The sequence below is a fragment of the Pristis pectinata genome, chromosome 24, assembly GCF_009764475.1.
Source record: "Pristis pectinata isolate sPriPec2 chromosome 24, sPriPec2.1.pri, whole genome shotgun sequence".
NCBI classification, from domain to species: Eukaryota; Metazoa; Chordata; class Chondrichthyes; order Rhinopristiformes; family Pristidae; genus Pristis; species Pristis pectinata.
In genome coordinates, this window is record NC_067428.1 from 18,227,078 (window position 1) to 18,241,820 (window position 14,743).

The 14,743-nt window shown below is 42.8% G+C and overlaps 1 protein-coding gene across 1 annotated transcript in view; it reads right to left on the minus strand.

The window, feature by feature from the left end:
- Positions 1–14,743, minus strand: part of arhgef18b (rho/rac guanine nucleotide exchange factor (GEF) 18b) — a 175,249-nt gene that overhangs the window by 87,330 nt on the left and 73,176 nt on the right. The window contains 3 exon segments of the mRNA XM_052038289.1: positions 492–549; positions 1,809–1,905; positions 12,344–12,551. Coding sequence (XP_051894249.1) covers positions 492–549; positions 1,809–1,905; positions 12,344–12,551 — 363 coding nt within the window.

The window sequence follows — 14,743 nt, forward strand, 5'->3', positions numbered from 1 at the left end:
TTCTTTTGCAGAACAACAGTGGAATTCGTGCTCTGGACCAATACTTAGTCCAGCAAACAATGAGTCTGGAACACATTGCTATTTGTGGGAGTCTATCGTGCATAAATTGGCTGCTGCATGCCTTTTGCTGTATTACAACAGTGCCTACACTTCACGGAGTACATAAAGAGGGAGCATCCCTGGGGTGTCCTGGGGTTATGAAAGATATTATATAAGTATAATTTTTTCTTTTTGCATGAGAGGACTTGGGATTATGAAGATATCTGAATAGATTCTCCAACGTGAACAACTCTCTGGAACTAAAGACTATGAGCAAGTGGTTGGGAGCATGTGGTGGGAGGGACTGGGGAGATGGATAAAGGGAGGAAAGGACCAATTGCAGAATAGTCCAAATCACCCTGCTGATAAAAGACTCAGTTGTAACTAAGAACTGACAGATTAGCATAGGGAATAGTGAAGCTGGTTCCTGAGGAACTGTATATTATACGTACAAGTGGTCAGGCTCCAGATTTTCTTTCTCCTCTTGATTCTCTGGAGAAGTTTTGGATCCTGGGATGAAGGGAAAGAAATAAAACAAAAGTGATCTCCACTCTGGCTCAAAGGAATCCAGAATTAACTCTTCATTACAAAACATCTTTCCAATTAGTTAAGAAAAACTATAAAGTGTATGTGGGCCCTGTCTCAGACTGTGGGTCCTGTTCCAGAATAATGCTCTTCATTCAAGAGAGAGTGTCTTATCCCAAAGTGAGGGTCCAATCCCAGAGTAAGGGTCTGAGTGTCCCAGTTCCAGAATAAGGGTCCCTTCCCAGGGTGGGGGTCCTAGTCACAGAGCAAGGGTTCCACACCCAGAGTGAGGATCCCAGTCCCAGGGTGAGGGTTCCAGTCACAGATTGCGGGTCCCAGTCCCAAAGTGAGGGTCCCAGTCACGGGGTGAAGGTACCAGTCACGGGGTGGGGGTCCCAGTCACGGGGTGGGGGTCCCAGTCACGGGGTGGGGGTTCCACACCCAGAGTGAGGGCCCCAGTCCCAGGGTGAAGGTCCCAGCCATGGGGTGAAGGTCCCAATCACAAGGTGGGGGTCCCATTCCCAGGGTGAGGGTCCCAGGCTGGGGGTCCCAGTCCCAGAGTGAGGGTCCCAATCACAGATTAAAGGTCCCAGTCACAGATTAAGGGTCCCTGTCACAGAGTGAGGTTCACAACGAGGATCCTGTAACAGTTCTTGTGCCACTGTGTGTGGACCTCATGAGATAAACAGGCATTGGGCACCCCTTGCCTCTGATTACTCTCAGTGAAACGACAAGCAAGCACAAACTAAAATAGAAAAAATAAGATTGGCTATAAAAGTAATGCACACTATTGATTCTATTGAATTTCCCCAACGAAAACTGGACACAACATGGGTTTGCTGCATACTTCTGACCTCTGCTCTGCATCCACTATCTATGGACGTGGTGGAGCTTCACAGGACACAGCTGATGACCAGTTGCCATTCTTCCTGTGGGAGCCCAGGCGGCAAGGGCCAGAGGTCTTTTTTTCTACCATCTTCCCTGGTCCTTGTCCACATTCCAACAGAGCCATTGGACGGTCACCAAGAAGGAAAGGGAATGAGGGACTGATTTTGTGACAGGTACTGAGGACAATCCTCGGATAATTCCCTTTGTCTGTTATGAGGGCGAGCGAAATGGCCCAATCTATAGAACAATGGCTGGGATGAGTCAAAATCTCACTGCCGCTCAAGGATGGGCACTGGCCAATCAAGGCAGCAGCAATCTCTAAGGTGATGTTGGGCCCTGTTGAGTGCTTCACCAACCTGTTTCTCTGGACTGGGAAGAGCGGCTCTGAATCCCTTTGAAGGAATAGGAACATCCTGCATCCAATCGTGGCCGCATCTCTGTTCTCTGAAAATCCTGAAGACAACGAGCAAGAACGTCAATAAGTGAATGAATGGAATTCACTCTCATGGAATTACAGGACTGTTACAGTACAGAAGGAGGACATTTGGCCCATCATGTCTGCGCTGAATCAAAGAAGAACAATCCCATCAATCCTATTTTCTTGCTTTTCCCTATACCTCTGCAAATTATTTTCTCTGAAGTGCCAATCCAATTAAAAGCCTTGAATGATTATGTTTCTAACACCCTTACAGATAGTCAGGTCATAACCTCTCTGAAACATTCCTTCACATCTCCTTTGTATCTGTCTGTCAAAGTTTTAAATCCATGAGTCCTGGTCTTCAAACTATTTGCTAATTGGAACAGCTTTTTTCGATTTATCTAATCTACACCAGCTGTGATCTTGTGCACCTCTATCAAATTTCCTCTCAACTTTCTTTGCTCTAAAGAGAACAACCTCAGATTCCCCATTCTATCCTTGCAACTGAAATCCGTCATTAGTGGAATCATCTCCTCACCCTCTCTCGAGCCTTCACATCCCTCCTAAAGTGTTGTAACCAGAATTAGAAGCAATACTCAAATTTGGGCCTAATCAGTTTTGTACAAGTTCAACATAACCCCTCTGCTTTGGTGCTCTATGCCTCTATTTATGAAACCTAGGATCCCAAGTGCTTTACCAATCACCTTCTCAACATGCCTTGCCAATTTTAACATACACAAAAACATCTGTGACTCTGCATGCTCTTTAGAACAGAGATTTGCTTGGGTACAAAATTAAAACCTGAGACAGACCAGATTTGACATGATCCATCCAAACCTAACCCATGAAGAAGTACAATCTTTTTGACCCCACCCAAACACATACAATCGGATCCCATGGGCTCGCTTTGGGTGACTGGGCTCCACTTTAGGAATGCACTTTCTTCGATTCTCCTCTCCCCACTGCTTGAGAAGTAATCTCTTCTCCATCAGAGAAACTAAATGCAGGTGGGTGACCACTTTGCAGAACCCCTCTGTTCAATCTGCAAAGGAAATCCTGACTTTCCATCCTCTGCACTACTCCGACTCTGACCTTGTCCTCCTACATTGCTTCAATGATGGTCAACGTATGCCTGAGAAACACCTCATCTTCTGTCTGGGTGCATTGCAGACATTGGGGACTTGGTACTGAATTTAACATTTACAGGCAACAACTCCATTTCATGTTTTCCACAGATGTGATTGTATCTCTTTGTTTCAATTTGTTTTTTTTCTGTCTCCAACTGTCAGATTTTGAAGTAATTATTACCATGACAACTTTTGTCTGCACCCAATCACAGGCATTCCCTCTCACTCTCTGGAACTTAACACACTCGTTTTCTCACTTTTCCAGTTACAATGAATGGTCTTTGACCTGAACTGTTTACTCTGTTTCTCTCCCCACTAATGCTGAGTGCTTCGAGTATTCTAGGTTATTGATACTAAAACAGTTAGTGGTTAATATTGCACAGTTGTTTATGGGAGCTTGCTGTGCACAAATTGGCTGCTACATTTCCTGTGTTACAACAATGACCGCACTTCAAAAGAACTTCAGTGGCTTTAAGTACATTGGGATGTAACAAGATGGTGAAAGGCCTGGTATAACTGCAAGTCAGCCTCTTTCCCAGAATTTGTCATTTCTCTTTCATTAATTCTCAGATATAGGAGGCAGCAAGGCTGGAATTGTTGCTCTTCCCCAATTGTCCTCAAGAAGGTGGTGGCCAGTCTTCCTCTCAAACTACTTCAGTCCATGTGATGAAGGTGCTTGAATGCCATTGGTAGGGATGCCTTCATCATATTATGTTTTGACTCAAGTGGACTACCCACCAACATCTTGCCAAAGGACTACTGGGAATGGGCTATAAATCCTGGTCACACCAGTCACACCGTTAAGTCAAGGAGGAAGTTTAAAGAGAGTTACCAGAGAGATCCCAGAGCCACAAACTGCATTAGTATAGAAACCTTAAGACAAGATAAGATTTCTTTATTAGTCACATGTACATCGAAACATAGTGAAATGCATCTTTTGCGTAGAGTGTTCTGAGGGCAGCTGGCAAGTGTCGCCACGCTTCCGGCACCAACATAGCATGCCCACAACTTCCTAACCCGTACGTCTTTGGAATGTGGGAGGAAACCGGAGCACCCGGAGGAAACCCAAGCAGACACGGGGAGAACGTACAAACTCCTTACAGACAGTGGCTGGAATTGAACCCAGGTCACTGGCGCTGTAATAGCGTTACGCTAACCGCTACGCTACCATGCCTGCCCTACGGTACCATGCTACAACATCCCAAGGAGCTTCACAGACTTGGTTATCAAACAAGAGTTGACACAGAGCCACATATGGACACTTATTTAAGCATGTAGGCTTTAAGTAGAGAGAGCTATAGAGGCTTGTGGAGTGAATTTCAGCTCCTAGGTTCTGGAGAGCTGAGGTCAAGACCACAAGAGTAAATGGATGGAAGTTGGAAATGGGCAAGAGGCTAGAATCTGAGGAACACAGATACCTCAGAAGGTTACGGGGCTGTTGGTGGTTACAGAGGTAGAGAGGGTTGAGGCCATGGAGAGATTTGAAAAGATGGGAATTTTAAATAAAACAGAAAACGTTGGAAATAATTGGCAGGATAAAACATCAGCCTGAGACACTAATTCCTTTTCTTCCCCCACAATGTTGCCTGATGTACTGAGTATTTCCAGCATTTTCTGTTTTATTTTGGATTTCTGGCATTTGCAGTACTTTTTTTAAGTACCAGTAAGTATCAGTAACAGAAAGGGTCAATGAGGAAATGCAGTTGATGCATTGTATATGAACTTACAGCAGGTGTTTGATAATTGGCCACATAATTGGCTTGACACCATGGCTGAAGCCCATGGAATAAAAGGTGCAGCAGCACATGGATAGATAATCGGCAAACTGACAGGAAACAGTAGTCAATGATTGTTTCTTGGTCCAGAGTTGTGTTCCCCAGGGATCAGTATTGTAACAAATATTAATGACAAGGACTCAGGTGTGTAAGGCACAATTTCCAAACTTGCAGATGCCACAGAACTTGGAGGCATGATGAAGTTTGAGGAGGATAGTAACAGACTGTAAAGAGATAGACCAGGTTAGTGAAATGGGCAGACATGTGGAAGATAAAATTTAATGCAGAGTAATGCAACATGTTATATTTTGATAGAAAAAAATTGCAAGAAATACATCTCTAAAAGTTCAGAACAAAGTGATCTGGGGTTTATGTGCATAAATCATTGAAAGCGGCAAGGCAGGGTGAGAAAACAGTTAAAAACAATCAGGACTCTCAGTTTCATAAATGGAGGCAAGAGCATGGAGGTCGTGATGAACCTTTATAAAGCACTAGTTCAGCCACAAATAGAATATTGTACTCAGCTCTGGGAGCCACATTTTTGAAAGGGTGCAGAAGAGATTTACTTGAATGATTCCAGGAATAAGGTACTAATCCTAATGTACATATGAACATACAAAGTAAGAGCAGGAGCAGGCCACGAGGCCCCTCAAACCTGCTTTGACACGTAATAATATCATGTCTGATTCAACTGTAATCTCAGCCTCGAAGTCCCATCTATTGCTATTGGTTTATTATTGTCACTTGTATTGCATACCGATCATACAGGTCAATTCATTACACAGTGCAGTTACATTGAATTAGTACAGAGTGCATTGATGTAGTACAGGTAAAAACAATAACAGTACAGAGTAAAGTGTCACAGCTACAGAGAAAGTGCAGTGCAATAAGGTGCAAGGTCACAACAAGGTAGATCATGAGGTCATAGTCCATCTCATCGTATAAGGGAACCGTTCAATAGTCTTATCACAGTGGGGTACAAGCAATAGCCTTTCAGCCCTTGTTTATCAAGAATCTATCCTGCCCTGCCTGAACACACAGTCTCTGTTTTCACTGCCCTTTGAGGAAGAGAGTTCCAAAGACACAAAACTCTGAGAGAGAAAAAAACTGCCTCATCTGTCTTAAGTGGGTGACCCTTATCTTTTAAACAGTGACTTCTATTTCTAGACTCTGTCACAAGGAAACACCTACTCCACATTCATATAGTCAAGATCCTCATGCATTTAAATCAATTCCCCTCACACTCTTCTGGATGTCAAAAAATACAAAATTTGTCTGTTGGACTTTTCCTATAAGATAACCCTCTCATTCCAAGTATTAGTCAAGTAACCCTTCTCTGAAGAGCTGCTAATATATTAACATCCACATTAAATTTAACATCCAACCTTTAAATAAGGAGACTGACACTGTACTACACACTCCAAATGTGGTCTCATTGATGTCCCATATAACTAAATCATAAGCTCTCTACTCTCTGATTTCAATTCTCACAACAATAATCAGTAACATTGCTAATTACTTGCAATAGCCTTTTGCAAATCACTCACTAGGACCCCCTAGATCCCTCTGTATCTAGAGCTCAGCAGTCTCTCATCATTTAGATAATATGCTTCTTTTTCATTTTTCTTGCCAAATTGGACATCTTCCTACATTATACTCAGTTTGTCAGATCTTTACCCATTCACTTAACCTGCCTTTTGTAGCCTCCTTATGTCCTCTTCACATCCTTTCCTTCTTACTTTCAAGTCATCAGCAAATTTAGCAAACATAAGATAAGATTTCTTTATTAGTCACATGTACATCAAAACACAAAGTGAAATACATCTTTTGCGCAGAGTGTTCTGGGGGCTGCCTGCAAGTGTCGCCACGCTTCCAGCACCAACATAGCATGCCCACAACTTCCTAACCCATACGTCTTGGGAATGTGGGAAGAAACCGGAGCACCCGGAGGAAACCCACACAGTCATGGGGAAGACGTACAAACTCCTTACAGACTGCGACCGGAATCGAACCTGGGTTACTGGCACTGTAATAATGTTACGCTAACCGCTACAAATAGGTTCGATGCTTTCATCTAAGTCACTTATATAAGTGGTAAATAGCTGAAGCCCCATCACTGTGGCACATTTTGCCATTTATATCTGCTCTCTGTTTCCTGTTAACCAGCCAACCTTCTATCCATGCCAATATGTTACCTCTTTCACCATAAGCTTTTATTTTCCACAATAATCTTTCATGTAGCACTGTATCAATCAATATATGTAGCATAATGGTGCACCAAGTAGAGCTGGTACCTCACAGCTCCAGTGACGCAGTTTCAATCCTTACCTCTAGTGCTATGTGCCTGGAGTTTGTTTTCCCTGCAACCATCTGGGTTTCCTCTGGGTGCTTCAGTTTCCTCCCACATCCCAAAGACATGCTAATTGAGAGGTTAATTGGTCATTGTGAAAAAAAAGTCCCTTTGATGTAGGTGAGTGGTAGAATTTTGGGCGGAGTTGAAAGCGATATCGGGATATAGGTTCAGGAAAAATGAGTGGGGTAATGCATGTTCCCTCACTAATGAGTGGAGGAAAGCCAGTAGAGAATTGTTGGGCTGAATTGTCTCTTTTAATATTTTTATGAAATATGGGAATTTCTTCCTAAAGTCTGAGTATAAAATATCCACTGGTTCCCCTTCATTTACAGCATATGTTACCCTTTCAAAGAATTCCAGTATCTTGTTCAAACTTGATTTCCTTATATTCAGCTAATTGGCCTGTTCTGATGAAAAAGTCTATAACTTGAAACATTATTTCTCTTTCCACTGATGCTGCCTGTCCTGCTGAGTGCTTCCAGCATTTTTTGTTTCTATTGTATGGCTGATAGTTTACTGCTTTGTGTCTCCTTTTTTTTGAATAAATGAGCTACATTTGCTATTTTCTAATTTAATGGAGCCAAATCAAGGGAATGTTGTGTGGATGGATCAGAGAAGCAATGATTATTCTTCCTTTATTTATTTATTTTGAGGATCTGGGTGGTGTTGGCAAAAGAGATTGTGAGATCTTCAAGTGATATTTAAAATCATGAGGGTCTGGACAGAGTAGATAAACCTGCCATTGGCAGAAGAGTCAAGAATCACAGAAAAATCAAAGAAAAATAACTGGTTACAAAAAAGTGATTTGTGGAAAATTTAGTTTAGGCAGCAAATGGTTAGTGTGTGGAATGCACTGCCACGGGCAGTAATGGAGGCAGTTGCGTTGTTCAAAAGGTAACTGGATAGTACCTGAAAGGAAAGAATTTGCATGGGAGAGGACAGGGGAGCTGGATTGTTCTTGCGTAGAGAAGCTGAGGACTCAATGGGCTAAATGGTCTCTTTCTGTGCTGCAGCCATTCTAAGATTCTGTGTACATTGCAGTGATGGTTGAGAGAACAGGACGCAGGAAAGAGGGGTTTGGATGAACTCGAACATATAGGGGATGGGAGGCAGCCAGACAAGCCCATGAGTGAGAGTCCAGAGGTTATTGAAACTGCAACAACCATTTGAAGAATTAGTAGGCAATGTTAAAGTAGAGTGCCTTGGGTTTACACAGGACTGACAGGAGCCTTTGCCAGCTATTTCTTGAGATGGCTTCAATGCTGACCAGGATTTGGCCCGTGTTTTCATTTAGAACAATGTGCTCTTTAACATTGGAACAAATTGCTACCAGCTTCTTGTCACTTTGGACCTCAAGGGCCAAAGTCAGCTCAAAACAGACACATTAAAGTGTTTCCCATACTCTTTGAGCGTACAATTAATAACAGATGTGGGAGAGAGATCTAGATTGTCTGAAATCAGTGTTTTATATAAAATAGATGCCGTGAATTAAATTTGTTTACAATTAGTGCTGATTGATTCCCGTGAGATGGTTTCAAAAGGAAATATTGCAAATGCTGTAAATTTGAAACAAAGACAGATAATGCTAAAACAGTTCAATGGGTCAAGCAATACCTGATGGGGAAGAAACATAATTAGCACTTCAGGTCAATAAAGTTTCATCAGAGCTGGGGAAAGTAGAGGTGAAACAGGTTTTAAATTGAAGAGAATGGGGGAGAGGTGGAGAGACCTAGAGAGAAGGTGGTGAGCAGGAAGGATTGAATAATACCTGTGCTGGTAATGTCAGCTGAGAGAGGGTGTTGACATTTGTCTGGAAGAGGTGGAAACATTTGAATGAAAGCTGAAATATCAGAACAGTAGAGAATGAAATGCAGGAAACAAGACTGGAATGGTTGATTATCTGATATTGTCAAATCCAGTCTTGAACTCTGAAGACTGTAAGGCGTTAAGCTGAATGATCAGATGCTGTTCATTCAAGATAGTTGTCTCATTTTGTAACTTTCTGAAACTGATTTTAGCAGCTTGAATTTTTAGCAAAGCAAAAACATCCCAAACACAGGCAAACAAACTTTGACAAGTTATACAGCAAATGACCAAATCAAAGAGATAGGTATTAAGGAACTTTTTAAAACAGGAAAGTGATAGGATGGAGAATAGAGCAAAACAGCATGGAAACAGGCCCTTCGGCTCAAATTGTCCATGCCAACCAAGATGTCCATCCAAGCTAGTCCCATATCCCTCTAAACCTTTCCTATCCATGTATCTCTCCAAACGTCCTTTAATGTTGTTATTGTACCTGCCTCAACCACTTTGTCTGGCATCTCGTTCCATATACACACCACTCTCGGTGTGAAGACGTTGCCCCTCAGGTCCCTGTTAAATCTTTCCGCTCTCACCTTAAACCTATGCCGATGAAAAGTTTACCAAGAGAATCCCAAAGCATGGGGCGCCTTGGTAGCTGAGGCATCACTGCCAACGGTGGAGTGAAATATCTTTTGAGGGATCGAGATGCCAGCTTGGAGAAGTGCAGAGATCTTGGAAGGATGGGAATGTAGAGAGTTGTAGGCTTCGAGGAGATTACGGAGGTAACGAGAGAGAGGACATGTAGGGATTTAATGATAAGGACTATCAAAGCAGGAGCTAATGAAATCAACAAACAGGAGCTGGTGCAGGTTGGTGTACAAGCTTCAGAATGATGGATGAGCTGAAGTTTACAGAAAGTGTAGGGTGAGATTATATAGATACAGTTTCATGAATCACACTAGACCCCCACCTTAGACTCCCTACAAGTTGCAAGTTTATCCAGAGTGTTGACAAATTTTTCAGTGCAGGTTTAAGTCCCAGCATTATGTGCACCCAAGGCGCATACACACCCACCTTTCCTCAGTGACGGTCAGTTCACCATTCTTGAGAAGGGAACCTTCCCTCCTCACTAGCCTGCATCATTCCAAAGAGACAGAAGTCAATCCTAGAATTCTATGGCAACTCTATTCCCTCTGAGTTCGCAGGTGGTGAATTCATGTCCCACTTCAGAGACTCAAATATAAACATTTAGTCTGCTTCTCCAGTGCAATATTTAGTAAGTTCTGCATTGTTAGAAATGTCATTGTTTGGATGGGACATTAATCCAAAGCCCACCTGCTCCTTTAGGTGAATTTAAAAGACTTCAACACTTGGTTTCAAAATAGAGCAGAGTTACATTCAGTGTTCTGGCCAGTATATATATTCTCACTCAATGTCTTGATCCACATTAATTGGTTGCCATGTTTCCACCATTACAACAGTGACCACATGACAAATGTACCTCATTGGCCGTAAAGTGCTTTGGGATGTTTTGAAGGGATGGGAAAGACAACACAGCAATGCAAGTCTTCCTTTCCTAGGACTGTGGAAATACTACAGCGGGTAACAGTTCAGGCAAATGGGAGGAAGTGGGGTAGGTGGGGAATACACTTTCACCGGCACAGATCCTGCTGGGTGTATTGAGTGTCTTCTGTGCTGTGAATGCAGTGGGCTTAAGGGGGACTGGGGGTGGAGCGGTACCTGAGGTAATTAACAGAAATACTGGGGTGGGAGGCAGTGTCCACTACTGACTGTGGGATTGGGGAAGAGATGTGCCCCATCCTACCTCTACTCCACAGGATATATAATTACTTCACCTCCCCCCATCCCCACCATTCCATTGACGACAGGTGTGTGTGCAACCTCGGGAAACTCGATAGATTTTCAGAGCCACAAAACACACATTAACAATTGCACTAGAGCAACAGCCCAAACTCGACCCAAGAACGGCAGAGCGAGTTACCACGTAGAGCCAGGAGCCAGCCTCTATCCAGCATCCTCCAGCCACGTTGAGTCTGCCAGATGGGCAGAAATGGGGCACATCTGGCCCAAGGAATGACATCACAACTGCCCACAAATTAGTGCCTGCTGCCCCCGGTGGTCGGGAAGAGTTCTTGACATTTGGCCTTCTCTTTGGCACTCGGTGAACCATGACCGTAAGTATTCTGTTGCCTGAGTTATATGTACGTTGCACAATGCATATGTGTTGTTCTTTCTTCTAAATTTCATCCACATTTAACAGAATTGAACATGACGTTGCATGTTTACTACAGACAAGAGCATGAATATCTACCACACAGGATCATAGAATGGTATGGAAAATGAGTTTCATTTCATATTTGAAAAGCGCAACTAAATCTGATCCCATTGCCCTCCAGATCAGGACAACTTGCTGAAGAAATGTTGTCCCCTTCATCCTGACCAGAACCAAGCCGAATTTGCATTAATGTAGCCACTTGCTGCAGTAAAGCATCTCTTCACATAACAGCATTAATGAAAGAAAATTCCACACAGGCCATGTAAAGGGAAAATTAGGGATAGGGTTTGCTCAGTAAGGTAGGCTTTAAGGAGAGTCTTAAGGAGGAGAGGAAGCTGGAACTGCATTCTTTGTCCTTGCTGTGATCTGTGACTTTCCACAACCTCAACTACAGCCTCACCTGTGCCTGGGCTGCATGGATGTTGGGTCATGGTCACTCTCAGGTTCCTACCCTCAGCATCATTCCAATATGTTGCTGCTAATCTATGCCACATTCTTGTTGCTGTCTGCAGCACATTGGAGGTCAACCAAATGCCATATTCAATATCAGAGAAGTTCATCTACCTTTCCTTCAGCCTATGGAAGCAGGGACACAGTCAATAGGTCAAAGAATATGTTTCATTGTGACCCCTTTGTGCTTACCCAGGTCCCTGACTCCTTGGGAGCATTCTCTTGCCTCCTCCCAACATTGCAGCACCCATTCATGCAATAGCAACACTTTGCAGTAGCTGAAAGAATACTGCTTGCATTGTAGTCTCTCTGTTTAGGAGCTGGCTTCAGAGATTGCACCTGCTGGGCTAACTGCTGACAGCTGTGAGAACTAGCAACACATCAGTGGGGAAAGCTGTGCTGAAACTAACAATGTCATTACAAAGGAAATCTGACGATGCTGCTCAATGTATCTCACAATGGAAGCTCTCGATCTTTATGCAACTTTCACAAACAGCATCAGAGTGAATCACCAACACTATTTTAATCCCATTAAAGTAGTTCAAATCTCTAAACAATAATTCAATTTCTAGACCCAGAAATGTTGAGTTACAACAAAATTGTTCAGTGTTACCCACCAATCAAGTCTGCAATGGGTGACTGGATCTATCATGATCCACTGGAAGTTACCTGTTCAGTCATATCATCCTCAGGCAAGATTAAGCTGATTTTCCCTTGAATTCCAGTTGCCTGTCTGTTGTCCTCTGTGCTGTTTGTAGCAGTGATGCGAGTTTGTAGTAATCCGTAGACTGATGGGTCCTGTGAGGATTCTAACTGGTCTTCGTCCTCTCTGTCACCTTCACCGTCACTGTCAATTCCCAACAGATCGAGACTGAGCCTGTGGAGCCAAGATGAGGAGATTTGTGATGACCTGGTGTGATCGGGATGATAGTAGGAAAGCTGGTGGAAGCAGATTCAAAGAAACTTTTAAAAGGGAACTGGATAAACAACTGAAGAAGGGAATTTAAGGGACTATGGGGAAAGAGCAGGGGAAGTATGTATCTCAATACAGATCACCAGACAGGCTGCAGAATATTGTGGTTTATTGGCTCACAAGAAATGACAGTTACCGTAATTATTAAAATACACAGTCATCCAAGACACACAAAATGCACAATCATCCACAACTGAGTTAGTCAGGCAAACAGGAAAAAAACAATAGTACACCATTCAGTCCCCTCATGCTTGCCACACTATTCAATAACATCTTAACTAATCTTTTCCTCTGTACTGCTTTCCTGCACGAACTCCATACTCCTTGATTCCTTTAATACCCAAAAATCTATCAATCTGTATCTTGGATATATTCAGCCACTGAGCCTCCACAGTCCACCTGAGTACAGAATTCCAAAGATTCATTACCCCCTGGGTAAAGAAATATCATCTCATCCTATCCTGAATGGCCAACCCCTCATTTTGAGGCTGTGATCCCTGGTTCTGTACACCACAGCCAGGAGAAATATCAACTCTGCAGGGGAATCATCTACCCTGTCAAGCCCCGTAAGAATTTTGTATGTTTCAATGGTTCAGTTCCAGCAGCAAGCAGCAGGGCAGAGAGCAGCAGGGCCTTCTCTTTGGTTGTCCACTTGACCCAATCAAGGGGTTAAAACAAACCAGGCCAAGGCTGACAATAGTTCCACCTCAAAAATTCTGATGGCCATTCCAACATTTTCCCTTTCTATGAATCATCCTAAGCACCCAATTACAAGGGGATAGTCAAAATCCCATTGGTCCTTACTACTGAGTTACAAGTGAACCAACCATTAACTTATGCATAACCTCATGGGTTCCTCCTAGATGTCTTTCCCCAGTTTCTAGCCTTACTCAAATCAACATACCATGTCTTCCCTGAGACAATGTCCTGCTCAAGATACCAGTTTAATTAAATTAAGCATTATTTGTCTAGTCTACCTAGTGTCCAGGTCCTTTCCATTCAGTTCACACTTTTAGGAGTGTGGGCAACCATAGTTATGTTAGAAACATTATTTCTATGTTCTTACTCTTTCTTTTATGTGGCAACCTCCCTTGCACAATTTATCACTACTATTATAAGCAATGAATTGATTAACTTTTCTGACTGTAATCCTGTTATTTTGTAACTTAATTTCTAGTGGATTAATAATCAAGAAATCTTAGAATTTTATAAAAGTTACAACGCAGAAGGAGGCCATTTGACACATTGTGTCCATGCTGGCCAAAAAAAAGTCATCTAACTTTTTCCCACTATCCAGCACTGGGTCTGTAAGCCAGTGATCATAGATCATAATGTACACACCCAAATACTTATGAAATGTGATAGGTGCTCCTTCCTCTACCATCCATTCTTTCATTCTTTGAAATTTGATTTGACTGACCTCAATAGAATAGACTTTCTACAGATGAATTCAGCAAGGGTACATTACAAAATAATGATCTTCGCACAAACAACATCCAAGTCACTGATAAATCAGAGAAAAGCTGAGGCTTCATTACAAATTCCTACGTTAGACCAGATCATGTTCAGCCAATCCAAGTACCTTTCCCTTAGCACTGATGCCCCATAGAGACTTCATCGTACAATGAAAGGCTTTTGTCCTTTTTACAGTCTCAAGACATTCCGAAGCATTTTCTAGTAAATGGAGTAAGTTTTGAGGTGCTGTTAGTGCGGTACTATAGGAAAAGCATTAGGCAACTTTCATGACAGCTAGCTCCCACGAAAGCCCACCCACATCATCCTGCCCACGTTGCCAGGGTGGAAGGTTGCAATTTCCTGGCAACTCTGTCAATCAGACTGATTTTGCAATCCATGTTGTCACAATGAGTGCGAAACCATCTGACTAGTTGGAGCCCCAGAATGTTACTGTTTTACTTGCAATACTCACACCGAGAATGGGAAAGTTGCATACTGTAGACCTGCCTCCAGACAGCCCTGAGCACAGGTCTTTGAATCATGGGGGTAAATTGTAACCTTTGCCGCTGGTGGAAACTCCTTCAACAATCAACCAAGGACAGAGGGAAAATGGGTGGATGACTGGGTGGCTCATCTGCTTC